Source organism: Melospiza melodia, chromosome 2 (genome assembly GCF_035770615.1).
Source record: "Melospiza melodia melodia isolate bMelMel2 chromosome 2, bMelMel2.pri, whole genome shotgun sequence".
In the NCBI taxonomy this organism is placed as follows: domain Eukaryota; kingdom Metazoa; phylum Chordata; class Aves; order Passeriformes; family Passerellidae; genus Melospiza; species Melospiza melodia.
Genome location: NC_086195.1, coordinates 70,808,095 through 70,833,279, shown reverse-complemented (window position 1 = coordinate 70,833,279; position 25,185 = coordinate 70,808,095). Strand labels below are relative to the sequence as shown.

Below are 25,185 nucleotides of genomic sequence, written 5' to 3'. Positions count from 1 at the left end.
GTAAAGTCATACCACACCTCTAATTATGTGTTTTATAAATACACTGGTTTCAATTTTTATTTTATATTTCATAGTTCCCACTTAAAACTAATTTTTACACAGGAAACAATTTTGAAGTCCTAGTAAGCATTACGAGAATATTTTATCCTTCTATATTACTGGTATGTCAAAAGTAAATCTGCTAAATAGAGTATTTAATTTTCTGAGACCAAAACCCACATTATGTCACCCTTAACTGTGTGGTAAGTATACATATTAAACCATTAAAATCCCATGATGCCTGACAACCACCAGGCAAACATTTTATTTAAAAAAAACACTGCCATAGACATACAGTTTAAAAAATAGTATTTGGTTCAAGGATGGGGAATTTACCTAAAATCTGGTATTTTCCACAAGTATGTCAACAGCACTAAAATTTACTTGCACTGCCTCTATCCACTGGCATTCACTAACAGGTTAATTTCACCCTATGCTTTTCAAGCAGCTTTGAAACCCAAAACACTTAAATTTAAATGCACCAGAACAGTGCTTGCTCTGAGATCCTAACCACACACATGCAGCAATAGCACTGCTGGGTATTCACCAGTCATGCCATTGCCAGAGACCACTGCAGGACATGTGCTGCTCATGAGGGACTCCAGTTGAGCCTAACAGAGGGCTCTGTGGATGCCAAGACCTCCACTCAGATCATCACCAACACTCACTTCCTCAATACTGAGGAATTTCCCAGCCCTGAAAGGGATAGGCTATCCCTACAGGAAGGTTTCTACATGGCTTCCTCTCTATTTCCTCAACCTACAGCAGACAGGCTTTAAATAAGTTAATCATGTTTTCTCCTGATTGCTTCCAAGATGGAAAGGGAAATTCCTTCTCTTCCATTCCCCAAAGAAGGATTCAGAACCTTCACACCATGGGCTACTCAGGAACCAGCTCTGTCACATCTGAACAGATGCTACATCAAACTGTAGATCCTACATGTATATCCCAGGTTCATGACCAACCATACACCCAACCATTATCAGACTGGTTTACACATGACAGGGCTCACAGGAAGGTTGTTCCCGTTTCTTGCGGCTACAGCAGATCCATGGGGGTTGGTTTGCACCTTCACAAGACACATTCCGCCCTGTAAGTGCCATACTCTGCCATTTAGAAGGCACCACTTGAGCACCTTCCTCCAAGGAATGGGGCAAATGCTTGTTTATTAGCAGAACTGAAACACACAATGACCTTACAAAACAGTGGTTCGCCGTACACTGTCCCCCTGCCCCTAGCTACACAAAATATCATTTTTCCATCTTACAAGGCTCTGCAGAGACAGGAGAACAAGGAGCTCTGTCCTTGGCTCTGGGGAAGGAAGACAGGTCAGTACAGAAGGCCTGTGGCACAGACCTGGCTCTAACAGGCACCCCGAGCCACACAGTCCCACCTTGCAAGTACAGAGCAAGGGCTCACAAGCAGTGGCCTCCCAGAAGACCATGAAACTTTAACTCAGTGAAGGAATGAGATCTCCTGTGGGGCAGGAAGATGGAGGTGGGGGATATCATTCACCCATGATTTGCACTCTGCTGCCAGGTCTCCAGCTGGGTTAAGCATTGTGTGACAGACCTGAAATCCTGATCAAGTCCTTGATTTATGTTTTGGCATGCTTCACCAGTGCTTCTCAGCAGGACTAGATGAATCATTGATCTGTTCCAGTACAATGATTTCTATGTATGCTCATAACCTTGGAAGAATCTGTTTAACATTTGAACATGCATTCAGCTTGCTCAGTGCTCAGTTTTAAATGCTGAATTGTATTCAAGTTGCACACTTACATTGTTGCTGCCTAAGTCTGCACATTTTAAAAAACTAATTTTTGAAAAAATTACAAATTTTTGAGAAAAAATATAATCATCTCTTAGACATTTAGGCCTGAATTTAAACATTTTGTGAGACAAATGGTTCACAGATTAACTGTATCAGACAATGTTACTCTTGTAAAATCCCTGACCCCAGAAAAGCTTGATTTAATTACTGAATAAAATAAACGTAGCAAGAGAGACAGCTAGTCCTTGAGCATTCCTCCTGAATTCTGTCTCAACCATGCTCATGGAGGTCAGACACAGACAGATAGTCATACACAAATGAAAGTAACTAAAACTGCCAGTGCTCAGAGAGCTCGAATAACTCTCTATCCTTGCACAGCCAGGAGCCCACTGACATCACCCTTTAAAACAAATGCAAAAAAAGGATAAAATTATAACGATCTAAAGAAATTTCCTGTTATTCTGCTCATGAGAAAACCCCCATCCCATGTCCTTCCCATATGGTGGAGACCATCAGCATTTTCCAGGCTCAGGACTCGGGGCATATTTTCTTAATGAACATTACAGACAGATTTCCAAAGCTGTAACACTTGCGAGGCCTTTGGAGCACCAGGAGCTCCAGACTCCTTAGGGGTCCCTGACCTCCTCTTCACAGGTGGGTGCCACAAGGCCGAGGATCAGACCAGAGCAGCTCTGCTTCCCACCTGCCACCTCACTGACTCTGGAAACACTGAGTTTGCAGCCTTACCTCCCCCTTCGGTTTTCTCAAATTAGGCTCAATTTGATCCTTACAGCTCCATTTCACATCTAATGTACCACCTTGAGCAACTCTGGCAGTTAGTATAAAGGAGAGACAATTACCTAGTTACAGAAATACTATACACAATGCAAACAATTCTTTCCTCTATATATCCAAGAATGCCTGAGGTTTTATAGGGTGTTACTTAGGAAATATTCATTACACAATTATGCACAGAAAACAAAGAACATTTTGTTTTATTGAGTCTTGCTCAAGCTGAGGAGCACCAGTGTATTCACCATCACCTACCAACTTACTCAGTTGTGAAAAATAGACAACTTCTTCCTCTTTGTTAAATTTCCCCATCAGAAACCACCCGAGATTATATTAGATTAAATATCCAATTCCCAAGTGCTACTTTTAAAGCACCAGGCAAAATATTTCAGACAATATCCCACTTCAATAATTTTTCAATCAATAAATATAAAAAAGTGCTTATCTATTATTCCAAAACTAACAGCAAAGAATACTTTAACTAAAAAGAAAATTAAAATAATTATTTCTCTTCCCCCAACTTTTTTTTTAGTTGCTAGCATACTCAATATCAAAAAAGTTCTTAAAAATCAGGAAATGTCATGATAGAACTACAACATCTGGTATTTAAAAAGAAAAAGGAATTTACTATTAATTCTTTAAAAACCCTAAATGAACCTTAAGTGGCAATGCCTTCTGAAGCACTTTCATGCAATGGCACTAAACTGCAGATGTAGTTTATTAAACTTTCTTTTTCTTTCACCTGTCTTTATCTTTTAAGCTGTAATTCTCACAGAGCATGAAATAAATAACACAAAATTGCAACTTGAAAAGGACATTTGAGTGCACATTTTAAAGTAATGGTACTTCAAAACTCTTAGGTACAGAGGAGATTTCTGAAAAACCTTCGTCAATATAAAAATGCCGATGAGGTTATCTACCTTCTACCTACCTAGATATCTAAAACAAGATATCTGCACCAAATTAGACCTGACATAAGATGAAAAGAGCAAAGCACAGGACAAGAGATGTTAAGCAGAACAGGGAAGGTGTTGGGTTCTTGAGATGAATGTCAAGTATGCCAGGTAATCATTTCCAGCAAAGGGAAAGAAGCAAAAAAAAAAAAAAAGGCTATTACTGAGCAGATGGCTACTGAAAGAGAAATTCTCCAAAAAGCTCACTCTACCTGGTGGCAGAGTAAGAGCTATGTGTGAATAGCACCCTGAGGTTTACCAGCAGACTGGGGGCACACAGTATGCCAAGGAGCACTTGTGGAAGTGAGAAATTATCCTACATTGCACACACCATAAAGCCCTTCAGACCTGAATTGATTTTATCTCTACATTATCAGACACCTTCTGAAATGCTAAAGGGTGTGTGGGTTTTTTCTTCATTCCCTGCTTTTGCAAATAAAATAAAATGACAGAAAAATCACAAGCCTAGCAGATAATCTCATTTGGGGAAAGGAAACCTCCGGGACTGATCTAATGGGCATAGGTTAGGATATCCTGTACAGAATTAAGGGTTAAACATTTCTAGTTTCCTGAAAAGAAAAACCCCTCTAAATAGATGATTTCTTTATGTGTAATCTATAGAACAGAGAAGAAAAGATTGGAAAAAATAAGACCTCGAACTTAAGTATTTGCAAATCTCATCTTGGTGCTCTGACAATTTAGAACACCAAATCTTCCCCTAACATGGAATCTTACGTTATTTCAATTAATAGAGGGCTTCTGAATATATATACATATATACACAATATATAGTATTTACATACAAACTAGTTTTGCTCAAAGTCCAAAACAGTTTCAGCTGAAGTTGTACTTTACAAGGAAGAATAGAGAGGTACCAATTAGAGGGCAAATAACAGGAATGCACATTTTAAATTTAATTTAGCAGAAGACAATCAACCAAATAGTTCCTAGATCCTGAAACATACCATCACAGCCTTGGTTGTTTTCCAAAGTATTTTTTATTTTATATTAAATTAATACAGTAATATAAATTAAAGTCTTAAAATGCATGTGTAGATCAAATGCCAGAGGACTTCTTCAAGATTAGAATTTAAACAGAACTGAAAGTGCAGGCATTTCTACCTTTGCATACATTATTTAATGAGACTAAAAATATTCAAAAGAAAATTGACTTTATATTCATTTTCTCTCTCCTGAGAAATGCTGCATTTTTTAATGTCTCTAATTGAAACCTAGATAACTGCATGTCAATGAATACATGTGAGCACAAATGTGCATATCAGTCACAGTGTTATCTATAATCCTGAGTAGCAGGTGGCATGTTCAACATTCTATTAATTGCTGCTATGCTACTTGATTGCAAGAGCACTTAAAAGAGGGATATGCACAAAATTATGCATAAAATTAGTCTTTTGTATTTTTAAAATTAATAGTAGCTGTCTGTGAATTGAATATGTCTGAAATAAGGACACGCTGAGAGGCTGAGAGCACAACAAAGAACCACCGGACTGCTTTGGTAAATCACAATAATAGCTCCTGGGTAAGTCACTCTGTGCTTCCCAAAGACAACTGACTGCAGATTAACAGCGAACCTACTGTAAACGATCACATCTTCAGCTTATCAAACATAAAATGCAAGCAAATGTTTCTTACATTGCCAAAAAGAAAAGCATGGATATCAGTTAAGAAACTAAAATAATTTATTCCTGCACTTTTCCTTTACATTCATCACTTCTTAAAACACACTCAAGCACTTTATAACGCCAAATAAACCATTTTGATAGTGGTCTAGAGCAGTCAATGATTTTACATTCTAATCAATATGATTTTCATTGTATTTTAATGTGACTCTTTAGACTAGAACTGCTTGGGTGGGTCGTGCTGATATAACTCGAAACTGACATTGCTCTGTCACCTACTCACAGCACACTCAGTACAGTGAAAACATTCACACTCTTATCAGAAGCCACAAATAAAGCTCCAAACCTCTTAAACGATTTGAAAGCTTTGCTTTCAACACAAGGCTTACCCTTTGTTTGTCCCTGTGAGAAGAGGCGCATCAGCAAGAAATTATCAGTAACCTGTCAGTCTTTATTACAGAGTGACCATAGAGGATAAGTTAAATTCCAATTTCATTAAGTCACTTTTGGACACATGCTGAAAACCTAATAGTGCTACCTTTTGGCTGTGTCTAACTTTTAACTTTTCTAAAGGACAGGGACAAATCAAATCACTTCCTTATTTTATCAACTGATCTTTACAAAATTAGAAGAATGAAACTTGAAGCAGAATTCCAGAAAGAGGCTTTCCTATTTATTTATATATTCTGGTTTCAAGCATTTTATGACTTCAGTTTTTCCTCAAGTGCTACAGGCAGTTATCTCTTTAGTTAATTCTTCATGAAGCAACAAAGAGAGAAAAGATATTCTAAACGAGGAAATGAATAATTGAAAAAACCTGAAGTTCCTTGGTATTTCCACTGCTCAGATGACGAGATTTTGAGATTTCAAAAGCCTTCTAGTGCAGCTGCTAAATAAAGACCTGAGCTACAATCACGTATCTATCTTTCTTTCCTCCGGAGACCTTGCTCCTGGAAGAAATGCAGACAAGCACATATAGAGACCCAGCCTATGACAGCTACCACAGGTTTACATTGCATGAAGTCACAAAGGTGCTCCAGCACATCAAAGGTGTCCTCAACACATCATCCTCCTCTCTACAGCTGATCTTTGTTGCTTCAGTGACATTTATTTTGCCAGCAGTCCTTCCTCAGAAATTCTACCACTAAATACAATCTACTGTTCTTGGCACCTAGGTGATACAAAACAAGGTATTTCCAATAGATTCTCTTCTAGGAGTGATGGTTCATGCCTTATGCAGGAACAGTTCCTGTAGGGAACAGAAATCACTATTTTTTAAAAATCCAATATAAATATCAAAATTTCCATGTTAGTTCAACACCAGCCATTTAGCCTCCATGTATGAATGCTGGCCCACTTGAGTTCTCCTGTGCTTAGAATCAACATGCACTCTCAGAGACAGGGTCATAATCACACTTCAACTTAGATCACAGGTCATATAGAATGATGACATAAAATTACAGAAGAAATTTCAAATAGTCGCTTCTCCATCAAAAACAAGGACTGCAGCTCTACCCTTCATGTCAACTCTGGTCATCAAACCATTCCTCACTATTTGGTGAGTATTAATATTAGAAAGTTTCTCAAATATAATTATTTCTAACCTATGTGTAGACCCTGCAATTTTAGACAATTTTTTTTTTTCGCTTTTTGCCCAAAATAATCCTTCATTCTTCTCCTCATTACAGAAGTACTGCACACATGAAAGACTATTACAGCTTAACATCTTTCCAGAGTAAACAAAACATTTCAAGTAATTTCAAGTTTCTCAAACAATATGGTGTATAAATGTCTGATCACTTCCATTCTGCTCTGGCTCTGCACAATGTGACCATGTATAGATGAATTTTGTTACTGCAGCTGACATTACTGACACTAAGGAGAGATCAGTGGTAACTTCACATTATTTGTATGCTGTACTCTTATTTATGTCATTATAGAATCAGAGAATGTTTTGGCCTGGAAGGGACTTTAAAGATTGTCTAGCTCCAACATCACTGCCATGGGAGGGGGACATCTTCAATTAGACCAGGTTGTTCAAAGTCCCACCCAGCCTGGCCTGGAGCACTTCCAGGGATGGAAGTGCACTCAGTCTCACAGTCTATACCATTGATGAAGACCACTAACAGAGCTGTGTTCCAAGACAGAGCTGTGAGGGACACCACTCATCACCAGCCTCCACCTGGACACAGAGCCATTGATGACAGCTCTCTGGCTGTGTCCATCCAGCCACATATATTCAATTACAATTGCTGTTTTCCACATCTCGGTACTTTGACTCATGACCAGGTTGCCATCTAATTCCTACACACTGCTATGAAGAGCTGAGACCTGCAAAGAGGTTCCAAATTCTCCATCTGTATAGTTGATTCTTTTTTCTAAAGTGCAGAACCTTCCATCAATTTGCACTGTATATTTTGGGAGTATTTTCCAATTTGCCAAATTGCTCTGAATGACATATTCATTAAATCTGTGGAAAAAGCCAGACATCGTGGAAGACAGGTTTGGTCTCATTGTTCAACAACTTTAATAATGATCAGGATGATTACTTAGAGCTTGATATTAAATCTGTGGATGGAACCAATTATCCCCTCCACTCTGATGGTAAATTCAGTACTCGGGTTTTTCAGCCAGTTTTAAGCAGGAGGGTTTTTTTCTACAGTCTACTTTCTGGCCTTTCCTATGAGATTGTCACATGAGAGTCTGTCTAAAGATTTACTGAAGATATATGATATCCTCTATTACTTCTGAATCAACGAAGCCTCTAATCTTCACAGAGGGAAGCCAGATTGACTTGACACAATTCATTCTTCATCAATAACTGTGCACACGGTTATTCACCTCCTTGTTCCTACTAAGTGTCTTCAAAGAGTTTATTTGAGGAATCATGCCTGAAATTTTGCCATTTGCATGATCCTGGGCTAAACACTACTGTAATGTCTCATTGAAAAATATTAAATATGTTTTCATTTAAATTTATAGAAAAAAAACCTCTGGTATATCAGAAAATTACTATTTAAAACACCTAAGGTATCCCACCAACTTTACAGACTTAAAAACAGACTTTAATCTAAAATGCACTAATCTTATTCCTTTCAGCAAATACTCAAATATGACTGTTCTAACTTAATTTTTTTCAGGGTTTTCCTCACTTACTATCTACTTATATTATCTTATTAATATAAGATTAACTTACTTCTTAATTATCTTATTTACACCATAAGTGAAATCCAAGTTTTTTCACAAGTTAATTAAAATGAACTATAGTTTCACCTGATGATGAGAACCATGGTTTGGTATTAATGTAAGAGTAGAGTCAGAATCTGAATTAAATTGTATTATTATATTAATCAGATCTGGTTTGTTCATGGCAAGGTTTATTTAGGAAAAAAATTTAAGACTAAAACCTTTCCTCAGTATGGTTTCTAGTCAATGTATCAAACATATGAAAGAGAATAAAGAATGTCTCATTCTTCAGAGTATTTCAAATGGCCCATAAAGTCCCAGATTCACAGAAGAAACTGGTTTTTCTCGCAGCAGTTTCTTTTTCTGTGAAATTGAGGCTTTATGAACTGAAGTACATCTGTGAAAATCATCTATGACATAATTTATACTCTTCCAACCGAATAAGCAGATGGTAGAATGAAGAACTATGTAAATCAATGTTTATAAAGTAGCAGACATTTGACAGGCTTCAAATTATGTCCAGGGTACACCGATAGATGCCATTATCCATTACTGTGCTTTCTCTGACATTTTATCTAAGGGCCAAAAGCCAAAAGAAAGACCACAAGCATCTGACCACAAAGTAGCCCTTATTTTCCTATTCTAGTCAGCAATTAGCTCACAGGAACAGAATTTCAAGTATTTCCAATGCCTGTAGTTAAAAGTATGCCTTTTTCTAAAATGAAATACAAATGTCATATGCTAAAAGCCATATTTGGGGCTGCAGTCTTTGGACTACAAATGTATATTCAATTTGCACAGTAGTTACATGTGAAATATTGGATCATGTGCAACTCTTACACAAACAGAAAGATTATTTATTTTAAAAATATATACCAAAACATGTAGACTCTAATGTAATGTAATTGCCTTCTGCTTTTCATGAAACGGAGATTTTCTGTCCTGTCTGCTATCAAATCAGAAACATGTGATGAGTGTGAGTTACCCGTTCAGGACTTCTATTTCATGACCACACTGGTGTCTGCAAACACTCAGTCTCGCCACAAAGGATTGCAGCAATCAAATAGATGCAGGTAACATTCAAATGACAAGCAGGGATTTCTGAACTCTAAATCCATCTTCTAAAAATTATAGTTCATTTCTTGGTATGACTCTCCCTTCATAGCTAGGTGGATTTTGTTAATACATAGATGGTTCTTAAATTTTTCCTAACTGCTGCTCAAAGGGATCCCTTTTTCTTTAATGTCAGGAGCCAATTTGCTTTGCTAATTTAAACAAGCAACTACACAGACCCTCAGCTCAGCAAAACTAGGCAACCATTTTTAAGAGAGCAGCAGCAGCAAAACCAGGAAGAACTGACAGGCAACAAATGGGCAGAAGAAATTAAGCTGAGCTGGGATAGCAAAGAAAACAAGAGGAGAAAAGAGTACAGTATGTGTTGATGATAACTTCCTTCTCCAAGTGATAGAAGAGCCAATGAGGACAGGAGCTATGCTGCACTGCTCTCACCAACACAGGGCTGGTGGGGCACGTGAAGCTCAAGGGCAGCCTGGGATGTTGTGACCATGAAGAAGTGGGGTTCAAGATCCTTATGACAGCAAGGAGGACACACAGCAAGCTCAACACCCTTCAGGAGAGCAGACTTTGGCCTCTTCAGGGAGCTGCTTGATATAATACCATGGGATAAGGCCCTGGATGCCTCAAGAAATCTGGTTGATACTGAAGGATCATATCCTTCAAGTTCAGGAGTGACGCACGCCAAAGAGGAAGTTCAGTAAAAATGCCTGGAGGCCTGCATAGATGAACAACGGGCTCCTAGGCAAACTCAAACAAACAAACAAACAAAAAAGCCTACAGAGGATGGCAGCAAGGACAGGTAGCCTGAAAGAAAAACAGAGAAATTGCCTGAGCAGCCAGGGATGAGGTCAGGAAAGAAAAACCCTGAGAGAATTAAATCTGGCCAGAGACACCAGGAGAAACAAGAAAAGGTTCTGTAGGTACTGGCGATAAAAAAGAAAAAAGGTGAAATGCAGGCCCTCTCTAGAAGGAAATGAGAGACATGGTTCCATGGGATTTGGAGAAAAATGAGGTACTCAGTGACCTTTTTGCCTTAGTCTTCATCAAGTGCTCCAGCAACACCACCTGAGTTGCACAAAGAAAAGCCAGGGACTGGGAGGTGGAAGAGCCATCTGGTATAGGAGAAGATCAATCTCAAGATCATCTTTGGAACCTGAAGGTGCACAAATCCATAGAACCTGAGGAGATGCATCCAGATCCCAAGGAAACTGACAGATGAAGTAGCTAAGCCACTTTCCATCCTTTCTGAGCACTTGTGGCAGGCCAGTGAAATTCCCAGTGACTGGAAAAGGGGAAACAAAATTGTCACTTTTAAAAAAGAAAAAAACAAAGACCCAGGGAACACAAGCCAGCCAGTCTCACCTAAGTGCCTGGCAAGATCATGGAGGAGATCCTCCAGGAAACCATGCTAAGGTACGTGGAAAACAAGGCAGTGATTGCTGACAGCCAACACAGCTTCACTAATCATGCCTGACAAATCTGGGGGCCTTTCACAATGGAGGTACAGTGGTGGTGGATAAGTAAGAGTGAGTGATGTCACCTGCCTGGACCTGTGCAAAGCACTCAGCACTATCCTGCATAATATCCTTGTCTCTTGCCTCTTTCTATGGTTCTGTATAATTGTTTATATACTACTTTCTACCTAATTCTCTGGCAGCAATTCTGTACCATGCCCCACTTTTCAAAGCTAAATTATGTCCTGTAACAAGAATGCAGGAGAGATAGTCTTGTGATTTAAGAACTGGACTGGAACTCTACGGCTTGAAGGCACACAAATTTTGTCTCTGACCTTCGGCAGGGTACTTAAATCTTCTCCTTTAGTACTCTGTAAATAAAATGTAAAGTGCCTCAAATGTATGTGAAAGGGTAAGTCAATTAGTGGCCAAATCTTTACTATACAGTTCAGACATAAGAAAAGGCATACATAAAAATAATTTCAAATAAGGAAGAAAAAAAATGTAGTTGCTTGTAGTGCTGGCAAAAACCATAAATAAAATACATTTAAAAGTTTTGAAATCCTGCAAAAATACAAGAGAATCCCTACATCCTGTGAATGGATCTTTTTAGCAGTGGGATTAAAGCGACCAGAAATCTTGTCTGCGCTGTATTTCCACTCACAGAGCTGGGTATTTTAATGCCAGGATCAAAAACAGAAATTGAATCTGTGAACCTCAATTGCTTTTTCATCATCTGACTTGTAATATCAGCCTTGTTCTGGCCAGTGCCTGGGAGCTAGAGGGGTGATGTGAGATAGTGCCAGTGATCACATCCCCACAGAAGGCATTTCAGGGCAGCTGGGATGCCGAGGTCCCCAGCAGCCACAAGCAGTTTATTCTCAAAGCCTGAGAACCAGAAACTATTTCCTTTCTTTTATTTTGCATTTAAGGATGACAGGAAGATGATAAACAGCCAAAGCCCAGACACATCAATATGCTAGCAGTACAAAAGCCCTTTGTGATTGACTGACAAAACCTAAAGAAGGGGAGGAGACCCTCTTTTTCTTCACTGGGGATGGCTCTGGATAGAGACGCCTGAAATTTTAGCCCTCAAAAGCTTCTCCTGTTACCACCAGATCACCTTGCAGGTAAACACTTTCCTGGTTCATTGAGTCACTGTTACGTATCTGAAAAAGAATCTCCACTGAAAAGTGATAATGGTGGAAAAATACTCCCTATTGTACAGCTGTAATTCTTGTACTGCTTGTCTGCAGGCAATGCATTTCCTCTCTTGAGGAGGCTGTGCAACTGGATCCAGCTACATGTAAAGCAATCTGTTAAAATGAGGACAGGATTTACTGTTGGAAAGAAAAAGTTGAAATACATTCCAGGAACCTATGTACCATATGGCTAAAAGCGACTAAACATGGTAAAATAAATTTAATCTCTTCACATTACATTCAAAAGTTTGTCTTTTTCTATACAAGAGTAAACTTACTGATTTAGCAAATGCAATGGACTATTTGTAATAACTGGTATTCCATTTTAACTCCTAAAGAAATATCTTTGTAGGCTAATTAGGTAAATTCTTAATAGTGTATGCACAGTACTAAAATCCCTATTTCACTTACTTCCTAGCATGCAAATTGGCATGTGTACCTTGCAATGTGGCAATAGAAACCATGATGCTTTTATCAAAATTTTTCCTTTCTTCCCCTATAGCTGTAAAATCATTGGTACTACTTAATCCACAGGAAGCAATTAAGCAAGACTTCTGAATTTATGGTAAAAGGGCTTTTGTTTCTTTTAAAAGCAGTGAAGCCCAACAAAAGAGAAGTCACATGCTTTAAAGATTCTTTAAAGAATCTTCTTGACTTTTGACACATGTATTACCATTGAACAGATGTACAAGCATATCTCAATATGAAAAACTACAACCACAAAAAAAGATAGGAAAGACAGGAACTAAACAGAACATAATTTTCCTCCCTCACTGGCAGCTAAAAAAGCCTACTCTGCAGCCTTTTTTGCAGACTGCAGGAATCAGGAGCAGCATGATTTAACATAGGGAAAATGAAAACTAACCCAAGTTCAGCCCACTTGATACTTCTCATTTGGACCTGACCTAACCACAGCTCATGCCTTCAAGAACAGAGCTAGTTTGAAGACAAGGGTATAATACAACCATAAAATACTTGTCTACTCATTTCAATCCACTGTTAGCTTTCAAACTTGAAAGACAAAGTGAAAAATAGTATGTACTGGGACTGGCAAACTTCCTATAACAAGAAAGATGGTTCAAGGGATTGGAGGCATTGGTCTTTTGTAAAAAGCCAAAAGGACAATGATCACCTTTATTCTGGGCTATCATTTGATACAGATAACATTAAGGTACTGCTTAGGTATATAAAAACCAAGTTGTAGAAAGCATGCTGCAAAAGTATGTAATTGTTAGGTCAAGAGGCAGAAACAAAAAAAGAAAAAAAAAATTACCTAATGACTTGCAAATGAGTTACTTTTATGACCCACTATGCTTTTAAACAAGTACTTTATCTGAAGAGCTTTGGTAAAGCCAAAGACAAAAAGCTGCACTACACCCCTAATAATGCAACCACCCATGTTCTCCTACTCCTTTAATTACAACTGGATCATTGCTGGTCAAAGCTCTGTCCTGCTTGGCTTCTCACTCCTTCTCTGTGGATACTGTTCCATCTCTCCTCCTCACATTTCTCTTTTCTTCTCTGGTCAAGCAGTGCATCTGATAACAGGAGTAGGTCAGAGGAAACAGACAGTTTTGAAACTCAGTATAATCCATCAGTCACCCCCAAGAGGATCCAAAGAAAAAAATATTTTGAAAGGCACTCAAGAGAAGCGTTTGTTTCCCCACCGCACATAGTCCCATACGGAGCCTCCTCCCAGTCCCTTCCCTCCCCTTGGCTCCCATCACCACTGCTCCCAGTCGATCACAACTCTGGGAAAGCAATGTTAATCATCTGTCTCTGCTGATAGTGACACTGTCACTGTGACTCTGTCTCACCTTTCCTACACTCTCACCTGCTTTTCAGGAGACTGCAGAGCTGCCGGCTCGGACGCGGCAGGCAGAGATGCCTCAGCACCAGGTAACAGCTGCTTTGATCTTACTACCAGATGGAGTGTTTGAAATACTGTAAATATATTTATGCTTATCCCTCTGAACACCTAAATCTTGTAGTATGAACTCTCAGGTTTGGTTTCGTTTCCTATGGTGCATATGGACATGCATCCTGCACCTCTTCTGGGGGTAGGCACAGACACGGTGACATTGCTTGCATTGGCATGGCAGCCACACCACAGCTGAATAAAACAACCAGCGCAAGGACTAAAGGCTGATGTGGTGTGCATTTCCTTGGGAGAAACTGTACATACAACAGGCATCACGCAATCAACGACCATTATCAAAATGTCAGAAGTTTTCTCTCAGGGTATTTTCAGGAAATTCGTCCAATAACTCCTGGTATCTTAAGACTAAGTTTGTTTTAGCAACATTTCAGTATCACAAACACATAAATTTGGAAAGCAAACATAAATATTAAATGCTACATTCTAATTACTAAACTAAATATAGTGTTAACACATTCTTTCTCAAGAAAAGGTATTAGAAAAAAACTTCATAAAATTAACATGACATGACAAGTCTCTAATTTAAAGCAGTACTTTAAATACTGTTACCAAACTGGAATGTACATTTTGAAAGACAGAAATAAATAACAGTAAATTTAAACCTTTCCAGTTCCAAAGATGCATCTCTAGGGCAAAAAAAAGGTATAAATACTTTCACTTTTTCCTCTTGACAAAGATCTAAAGAGATCACAGAGTTTACTGAAGTTCTGAACTTTATATTACTGTAAAAATTACAATAATTCTGTTTAGAACTTAAAAGGATATTTTTAAGTGTTTGACATATTTTTTCCCAAGGAGGAGAGCAGTTTGTTCTATGCTGTCCTTTTCCTGTAATTTCCGTCCAAAAACTTTGGCAATAACCCATAAAAATCAATACTTAAATGAATACTTTTAATAAACTTATCCTTTTCAGGTTTTTTTGCATTTATTAGCAGAACAAAAGGTAATTTTTTTTCATCTCAAAGTCAAGAAATGGAAAGATTATATGGGCCATGTATGCTGAATAGGCTAGAAAAAACTTAAAATCATAGAATCTCAACATTTCATTAATTCCAAACACTTACCATCCCTCAGAATAATTTTAACAGGATCTCTAGGTAACTTTAAAGAAAAATGTTAGCTAAGATGAACTCCACCTGGAGCTATGCAAGTAAGTTTAGTGCACAATCCTCTATATAATCAATTAGAGAGAGGAAGCTCCTCAACATGAGTTGAACCAACCCAAGATGGGAACTACCTTTAATTTGCCCATTTTTCCCTCCAATTTCCTAACTTTAATCAGATAGGTGCCTAAAGCTGAAGATGACTCCTGGAAAGAGGCCCTAGAGACATGTTAAAGATGCAGTTGTTGTAAGGCTCTCTTTAATGCTATGCTGGGGATCAAAATGGATTTCTTCTAATTTTATGAATACCACTCTTGTCTTGTTCCTCCAGTATCTCCCAAATGAATAGGTGAAAAATAATGGTTCTCACTTGAAAATACAAGAACACAAAAATTGCAAAAGTGGGATTTGCTCATGGATGTTGTATAGCAGCCACTGTAAACAATGAAGGTGTACGAGTGTCAGAAGATGCTCAAAAACCAACTAGAGATGCCCCCCCTTAATCTTGCTGGACACTGAAATTTTCCACCCTAAATTACTTTTTTGGTAAAATCTCTAAGTCCAGATATCTTCTTACTTGTATGAAAATCTAAAAATCTCACATTATCGCAGTAATAAAAATATGCTTAAGATGCATCTTTATCATTTCTGAACTACAAGTGTATGTCCAGCATTAGCCTGAGAAGATCAGTCTCCCTCTCCTGTGAATGCAGCAGCTTGGATCAGAGCCCCACAAAATTCAGTAATCCACAGAATTCCCCTGCAAACCAAATCCAAAAGTACTCTATCATATAGCAAGATTTAAGAGACAAAAAAAGAAACAGAAAAGAAAAACTAAAATGCAGCGGAAGTCTGCTAAAAGACTAGACAACAAAGAATATGCTTCATGAAAAGAGTAAAAATCCTTTTTCACTTTTTATTCTATTGGTAGATAAACAGAACATGGATTATCTCACCTTTTACCCATATTTATATTTGAACCCAGTCTGTGCAGTCCAGCAGCAGGTCTCTGGGGGGCATTTTTAGTTGGTTTGTGAGCCTCTCCAGAAGTGCCTGCATTAACCCAGAAGGTTATCTTCTCATCCCCAACCCCCTCCTGCAACCCATGTTCTACTTTTGCTCACACTAAATAAAGAAAACTGGTATTTATAGCATTTCTTAGGAGGCCAAATGTTTTCATCTACTCACCAGGTCATCCAAAATACCTCAGAAATCAAGTTTCATGACATTTACCAAAACAATGCTTTGAATCACTAACTTTGAGATGTTTATATAAGGGTAGTAAAAAACATATAAACATAGAAAAAAATTCTCATCTGTTTTTTCTTCTGATTTATTACATAATAATTCAACAGCAGAGGGCTTTTAATGCACTCCTGTAACTCTACAGCAAATGGAAAAGGCTCCAACATAATCTTTATAAGAAAGGGGAAGATGATTTCATATTAAATTCATGTAACAGCAACTCCGACTGTTAAGCTTACTGATTCTACTGCAGCAGGAAAGTAGAATTATAAGGCAAAAATATCTTTCAAGCAGTTGCTTCAGCACAGAAAGCAGTGTAGGTGATTAAACAAGAGACTAATATGGCACTGGTACCACACATTTTTAAAAGAAAATAAAGGCACTTTGAAATATCATGTCGAAAATACTGAATAAATTACAGGATATGTGTTTCACAGAGAAAGAAGAGCAAATAGCTGTAATTTGGGAGGCTAGAATTTCCTTAATGAGATAGCATAAAGGGCTCTGCAAACAAAAGGACCTTTCTCAGAGGTTTTCAGTGTCTTTACACAAGTTTCAGTATTCTAGTAGCAGTATATGACACTGCACCTGCATTTCTTAGGGTTTTTTTCCACTAACCATTTTTAATCAGCACATAATATACAAATGGCATTAAGAGATCAAGAGCTTTCTCTTGTCAGCTATGCAAATCCTGAGTTATGAAAAACATGTTGTCCCGCTCTGTGAAATCACAGTAGTAACTTCAGATTGTCTGAAATTACTGTTTCAGAACATAACACTTTAGCATTTATCTCTAGAGAAGGCAGCCTTCATCCTCAACTCATGATCAATCAATCATCAGAAACATTCAGCCTTCATTAATAGCTGGTTTCAGCTCATAGGTGGGGCTTTGCTTTCTAAAGTTCAGAGCAGATGAATTAACATGTGCATATTATAAGTTGGTGGCATATGGTCTAAGGATTAACTACTATAGCAACCAGTACTGAAGTTTGCCAACACATATTCACCCAAATTGCTGGATTTTCTAAGTTTATATGGATAGGATTTCTACGTAGGTGTTCATTTATTGTACAAAGATTGCAAGTTTTATATTAAGTGGATTTCTCCAAGCAGGAAAATGCACAGCCATGCATTATTCAAAATTAAACTCCTACTAAAAAAACAATTGCCCTGTGTTTTACAAATATTTCTTTTACAGATTGTAGGACTACTCCTGCTTCTTCATTTCATTCTATCCAATTACTCCAGAAGAGTATTCTGGACAGTACCATGAATTATTCAAACTGAAATAAGCTGGCATGAAACCATGGTATAATCAAAACCTTTCTACCGACAAACTTAATTCCATGCAAACTGCAATTGAAAAAAACTATTAGAATTAAAGAAAAGTGTATTTTTATTATAAAACACTTTCAGAACAGTCTCTGAGGACTGATCAAGTACCTCTCAGCTGTCTCTTCTCCTTGAAGGGAACTGGAATTGGCTAGACTGTGCATACCTGGGGTTTCTTTAGGAAAGCAGCACACTGTGAAGAAATCCTACTCACAACACATCAGATGACACCATTAAGTACTGGGCTTTTTGAGTAAGTGGCGAACATTCAGACCACGAGGACTTCAATATCACCTGAAAATTAATTCCTACAGATAATATCCTACAGATATAAGAACATTCTTTTCCCCAGATACACTTCTGCATGTAAGATTCTTAGGCAAATATGGGGGGAAGGGGGACAATCCTTCAGCTGTTTCAGCTGTGGTTGCCTATATGTGTGAATTAAATATATATGTATCAGATTCTGCCACACTGTGTATACTACAGCTATCTACAAATGAGTAATGCATTTTAATTTCATCACTTCCAGTGGAGTGAAGCAGAAGCATTTTGAGAAAAAACAGAAGTCCAAGTTAGAAGAAAAGTACCACAAGATGAGGATGGAAGAGAAGAAATAAAAAAGTTCTGCACTAAAATATGCTTCCTCTGAGTGTAAATATAACTCTGTTACTTGTAAACCTATCATCTGCATTTCAGCTGCTTTTTTACTAGTATATTCTTCTATTTTTTCCTGTCTCCTGACATGACCTTTTTTCTTCCCTCTTTGGTCACTCTCTCCTACCTTCTTCCTACTGTTTTCCTTTGTATGTTGCTCTTCTGAACTTACCTTTGACTCTGACTCTCCTCTCACTTTATCTATTCTGAAGTAATTATTCCTGGTTTTTCCTTCTACCATTTCAGTTCTGTAACCTCACTTCTTTACTCCTGAGATTTAGCACCTTCTTTTTCTTGTCCTGTAGCAGATGCAATAATGTTTGAACAGTCCAACATAATTTGGGGAAAACTCCAGTAATAAATATCAAGGCTGCTTGGTGATGTTTTCAACTAGTATGAAACATCTGCCTCATTAATAGACCATTATTACAGGATTTGTGTAGAAAACAATATAAGATAGAGATTATAGCAAGATACTGAAGACAATCAATATACTAGAAAAGGAAATAATCAAATAAATCAAGAAGAACAGCATCTATCCTTCCACAGACCAAGACTCATGCATCTGTTACAGCAGTATTTCCTGCTACAGTAGGGAGTAGGTAGGAAGACACCCACCTCAAGGGACGGGTATGATCATGTGGCAATTAAGTGCAACATTTTTTTTCTCTTGTAAAGGATGACTATCAACCACTGGCCTTCCAGAAGCAACACTAAGCAAACTCAACTTTACAGGCTGCTGTTAACCTGGCAACCTGAAAGCTACCCTGGAAGCTGTGTGATGCATAGAACATACCTCAATTCTTCCACATAGAAAACAGTTTTGAACTTTACAAATCAAATAACTTTTAATTTCCTAGATTCAGCAAAGATCACCTAAAGTCATGCTGGTATGCAGTTACTTGAAAATGACCAAAGTCCATGGGAATGTTGTGGAGCATCTGTGCTCTCCATGCTTTCCCAATCAGCACCATTGGCTCAATCCAATGCAGCTACCGTGCATCACAGTACAAGCTGTGCAAGGAAAATTATTCAGCTCAAAACTGCCTAGAGAAGAAAAAAGCAGCCAAATTTAGTTAAATCTGGAGCTGTTAGGAATTCAGCTCCAACCAGGGCTACCTATTAGGGACAGTAATAATTTTTAAGATCAGAGAACCCGATAACTTCAGATAAGGCAGTTTATATGAACTCAGAAAATAAAAGACTACTTTGCTTTTATTCTGTGCAACATTTGACTCCCAAGCATCAGTCACACTTTCATAGCATAGAGGTAGACTTAGATTAAATCTCTTTTTAGAAAAGTTTTAAGTTTCAAATTACACCCTATATATATTAGGATTTTATCTTTAATAATGAAAGACATTTCATATGATCTTGGGGACCATGAGTGCTACTGCTCTCAGTACCTTTGTTGACATTTTAGTTGGGTGGAGAGGACAAAGCCACTCTGGGAACAAGCTAAGTAAAATGCAAAGGATATTTTTCTGGTTTTCAGGTCAGTGAATGCTTGTTAGGAGTTAACAGTGTTTTATAGTCAACAGGAATATATTCTACTAGCCAAACAGATCTGCCTTTGAATAAGGTGTTTATTCCAAAAGTATGAACGTGATTTTATCAGTTTGATCCATTTATGATTAAGAAAAAGGGTGAAGTGATTTTGAGCCATTAAATAGGAAACGTAATTTAATGACTCTCTCAATTACTTTCTGCTTTAGATGACAACAGAAACAGGAAGATTGCCTTCCGTAGGCACACAGGATTTTTCCAAGGCTGTCCAAAATCTTACTGAGGGCATCAATAGTTAATTCACTTATCAATTCAGACAGCAACCAGCTCACAATCACAGCTAGCTCCAACAAATGGGCAACTCTGAGGCCTGATTAAGTGACCTCTCTGCTGTCTCTTCTCCCTGAGCAGTTGACCAGACTCTGTTCATACCCAGAGGTATTTTCACCCAGACCCCTTTATATCTGGTTTCTTTAGGAAAGTATGTGAAGAAGTCTTCACACAAAAGAAGATTCACAAAACTGATTATACTGAGAAAGGAAGAAAAAAAACACCTCAAAAACTAGTTTGTGCTAATTATTTTGGACAAATTTGTCTTAGTACATTCACTGGTGTTTACAAATAGATTTTTTTCCCCCAATAATTAAACTAAACTTGAGTCTCTATTTTAATTCCCCTGTTAAAACAAAGACAAAAGGAATTAAATGTTGTTGATGATTGCTCAACAGGATATTCCATCAGCCTTGGCATGAGTCACTATTTTAGAAGAGAAAGTGGTTTGGAGACCATTCAATTGCCAGTGTTTCTGTGTCAGGTCAAGGAAAAATTCACCAAATACATCTGGGCTCTGTGTCAGTTCTCACCTCTAGAGAGGCCACAGGAAAGCTGGAGAGGGACTTTTTACAAGGGCATGCAGTGACAGGACGAGGTATTGGCCTCAAACTGAAAGAGGGTAGCTTAGATTTGGTATTAGGAAGAAATTCTTTACTGTGACATAACATGTGGTGGTGAGTCACCAGAATGGTTTCCTTGACAAGCTGTGGATGTCTCATCTCTGAAAGTGTTCAAGGCCAGGCTGGATGGGGCTTTGAGCACTGGTGCAGTGGAAAATGTCCCTGCTCATAGCAGGGGGGGTTGGAACTAGATTACCTTGAAGTCCTTTTCAGACCAAACTATTCTAGGATTCTGTGATTTAACTTGCAGGCTCTCTCTAAAACACCACTTCATTACCAAGACATAGGTAGGAGACAATTAGCTTCCTCCAAGATCATGCAACATTTATAGTTTTGACCAGAATTTTAGTGCTCTGAGTTCATTTGACCAGCATGCATGCAGACAGGTGTCCAACCTCAACATTGCAAGTCAAATTCTCTGAGGTTGTTATGGCTTAACTCAGAGACGTAGAAGAAAATAAAGAAGAAAAGAAGACTGCTAATGCAAAGTTCTTAATAGGTTATAGATGAAAGGAGGAATGCTTCTCTGAATCCCCTAAATTAACAGCCCTCTTCTATCCACAGACTGTTCTTGGCCAATATCCGTAAGTAATGGAATTATGAAAAACAAGCTGCAGCTTCCAGAGTTTTGCAATTACCAGGGGATCATACAGCTTCAAGAACCATAGATGGCTGCACGCCGCAGAAAATTCTAAGCCAAAGGGTTGTAGTCAAAGGTTACATTAAAAAGCAACTTTCCAATTTGAGATATAATGAAGAAAATTTGAGAGGTCTGGTATTTAAAGGGAAATAAGATAAATTACATACATCTATATTGCAAACTGAGAGATAAACAAGCCATTAAAATGAGTGTCTCATCCAGCTCCCACCATTGTAAGTTTTAAAACATGGATGTAATTCATAACTTGTGAAAACACATGAAAAAAGTTTATTCTAAAATAGAAAGAAGGTAGTTACACCCGCACACAAGTCAAATATTTGGCATTATTTAGGGCCGCAGCATTTGATTTTCCTGTTCTCCTCTATTTTTGCCAGAAGAGAAAATGCGATCTTCCTGCCCTGAGCTCTTAAAAAGAGCCGTGAAAAGCAGATTTCAATTGTTTTCACACTGTGTTACATCTCCAGGGTCTTACTTAGGAGATGAAACTCCTTAAGTAATCAGTGTATTTTCCAGAAGACTCAACATTTCCCTTTTTAGCCCAATTATGATCACAGCACTGGGTGGTGCCACTGAAGCACTCTAGTCAATTCATCTTGAGTGAAGAATATACAGAGGAGTACCAAAAAGCAGTAAACTCTAAAAAACACTGTTCAAAACAATTTTTACAACATAAATAGATACACCAGCAACATACCTGAAGAAGAACATGAACAGAGCAGCTGTGATGCAGAACAAAAGGACCTACGAGAAGAAGAACGACTGTTATTACATAACACACTACTACTGCATGCATGTTCTGGATCATGAGGATTCTGTAACTTTTACTATGAAAGCTACACTTTATTTATATGCTGGAGGGGTCAGAATGAAAGTTTGTCTGAGTCCACCAAAAAGGATTGCCTAGTTTCTAGTGGACTTTGTAGAAGCTTAAAAAATTGAAACCCAAACCAGAGTAGTGGGACAACAGACACAGCAAATGGCACCACTTAAAAAGCATTTGTAATAGAAGTCCAAGAAAAAAAGTATTTATAGAACAACATAATTTAAACAATAAAATATTAGAACTGAAATTTAAACATCATATTTTACCAGTCTTTGCTTTTGTGATTAATTGAAATATCATATTGCTAGTTCCAGTTTAAAAGGCCCAGTGTTTAAAAAATCTGTTTTGACAGCTGCTTGTCCTGAACTGCTTTCCAGCAAGTGTGAGAGTAGATAATTCTATTCCCAATTAACAATACCCTTTCTAGTAGTTTAGCTTAGTGCCAGACTCACTTGGAACAATCCTATCTTGCTCTGTATCATCAATGTGCTCATACAAGAGTCATTGAGCAAACTGAGCAGCTCTCCAGCACTGAGAGGGGAACGTCCTACTTCCCACTGCCATCCTCTCTGCTGGGGCTTGGCGCTGTTACCTCCTCCTTATCACCTGCACAGGAACTCACAAGTGCTGAAGAACACCTGCCTTAATCCAATCCATCTTTGCCACGTACACCTCACAAGTGAGAAAATTTTGTTTTGTTCTAGATATACTGGCCCATATTCATACCATCATTTAGGAGGCAAAATCCTTACAGAAATATTGTAAGTCTTTCAGAAAATATTTGCACCTATTTTCAAGGGTTGAAGAAGTTTTCATCATGAGAGGATACAGACATCTTATGTGAGAAGAAATGGAAGAGGTGGCAGAGGTGTAAATTAGAAGGTTATGAACACATAGAACAGGAGGCTGCTGCGTGTTAAAACAGATCAGAAAGTGTGAGAAAAATTTGCATAGGAAATCTTTACAACAACTTTCAGAGAAAAAAAAATCTTACTAATGGCACCATTTCTCTTTTCTAAGTTCCTCTGTCTGTGACTTAAAACTAGATTACACGAGACACAACATTTGCTGTGTAAACTACCAATTTTTTCCTTCATCAATACTATCATACTTTATTAATCTGCATCAAAAATGTGAACATCTGAAATCCTTTTATACAAAATCATTAGGGCAAAGGTATATTTCATGAGAGTAATTGAGTATTTCATTTCAAACTAGCAGCAAGAGCAGACAAGCAGACTTGTTTTTAAACTCAAATTCTACTCAAAAAGGTCTGCCCTATTCCTCTAAAGTTCAAAATATATTTCATCAGTCAACCAAGCTCTGGAGGTTATTCTGGAGACACAGGGAGAAGGCGGCTTGACAGCCTGAGCAACCATATTGGGAAATAAGTGAGATATGGCAAAGAACCGGTTTTCTGGATGATGTGGGGGGATGACAAAACAAAAAAATCCCAAAAAAACAAAGAACCCCCCCCCAAAAAAACACACAAAAACCAAAAACCCCAAAGCAACCAACACAATAAAAAAGTATGCCTTTGCATACCAAAAACACTTCACTAAGCAGTATTTTTCGTGCCCTTTTTTCTTTTATTCCTTTTTTACCTTTTTTTTTTCCCCAGTAAGTTTGATAATAATCTATCAGATATTCTATGCAGTATTTCCAACAATCTATACGTACAATTAAGATTCCCTCAGAGCTCTTTCTACTCCAGGCTAAAGCAGCACAGCTTTCTCAGTCTGGGAAACCCAGCACTGGACACAACACTACAGACATGTCTCAGCAGCACTGAGCAGGGGGGAAAGATCACCTTGTTCAGCCTTCTGGCAGTGGCCTCCTATGCTGGAAGGGACCTTTGCTGGCTCATGTCCAGCTTGGTGCCCACCAGGACCCCCAATTCTTTTTTGAAAAGCTGCTTTCCAATGGTCCCAGGATATACTGGTGCCATTCCTCACCAAAACCACGACTCATCCCTTTGTTGAACCTCCTGAGGACCACTATTAAAGAAAAGCATAGACAAAACAAGACAGTCCAGAAGATCATGATGGGAATAAAAGGCCTGTAGGGTACAACTGTTGGAAAACTGCTGAAACTATAAAAGTAGTAGCTAGTGATGATTATGACAACTCTTTTCATATAATTATCATATACTGATAAATCTGTCTCATCAGGTACAGGAAGAGGAAGGCAGAGTTAAATCTACAGCAAATAAAGCATTGGTTAGATAATAGAAAGAGCTCTCCAGGGTAGTGATACACCAGAACAAGATGTCTGTGAGATAGTGGAATCTCCTTTATCAGAGATGCTTAAGATCAGTAGAGGCAAACATATCCAAGAAATGCTGTGGACATGTTTGACAGGGAGTCTCCAATATTTACTCAACTGAAGGACAGCAAAACATGCAGCTAAATTAGACCCAGACTCTTCTACATGAAATTCACAGCCCTACAGGGAAAGTCCAGAGACTGCCTTATCATAGCACAAATAAGGCAGAAGCAGAAGAAAAATTGTCACTGTGCCCCAAATCTAAGCTACTTTCAAAATAAGCCTTTTTTTAACTTTTTCCCCATTCTAGAATTTTTGTAATATCTTCAGTACAATGTGCAGTACCTATTTTAGTTTTTAAAATAATATTTAAAAAAAAGAAAAAATACTAAGGGCTACAGAAATGGAATTCTAAATATTAAGTGAAAAAGACTGCTATTCCAGTGAGCAGGAAGTCTCACTTGGGATTTTCCTTGCAGAGTCCATTACTTTTTGATTTACAACAGAAGACCAACACAATGTACTTGGCAAAATACAGACTTTGAAACTTTCCAGCTGAAGAAACAGATACAAGCAGAAAACCTG

The 25,185-nt window shown here is 38.0% G+C and overlaps 1 protein-coding gene and 1 long non-coding RNA gene across 2 annotated transcripts in view; one reads left to right on the top strand and one right to left on the bottom strand.

Annotated features, from left to right (window-relative positions):
• TMEM135 (transmembrane protein 135) overlaps window positions 1-25,185 on the bottom strand; it is a 154,863-nt gene that overhangs the window by 35,729 nt on the left and 93,949 nt on the right. The window contains exon 6 of the mRNA XM_063148823.1: window positions 22,207-22,253. Coding sequence (XP_063004893.1) covers window positions 22,207-22,253 — 47 coding nt within the window. The remainder of the gene's footprint in view (window positions 1-22,206; window positions 22,254-25,185) is intronic.
• On the top strand, window positions 13,806-18,419 carry LOC134415150 (uncharacterized). The gene is made up of 2 exons (XR_010026945.1): window positions 13,806-14,015; window positions 18,268-18,419. It is a non-coding gene; the product is annotated as an uncharacterized LOC134415150 (long non-coding RNA).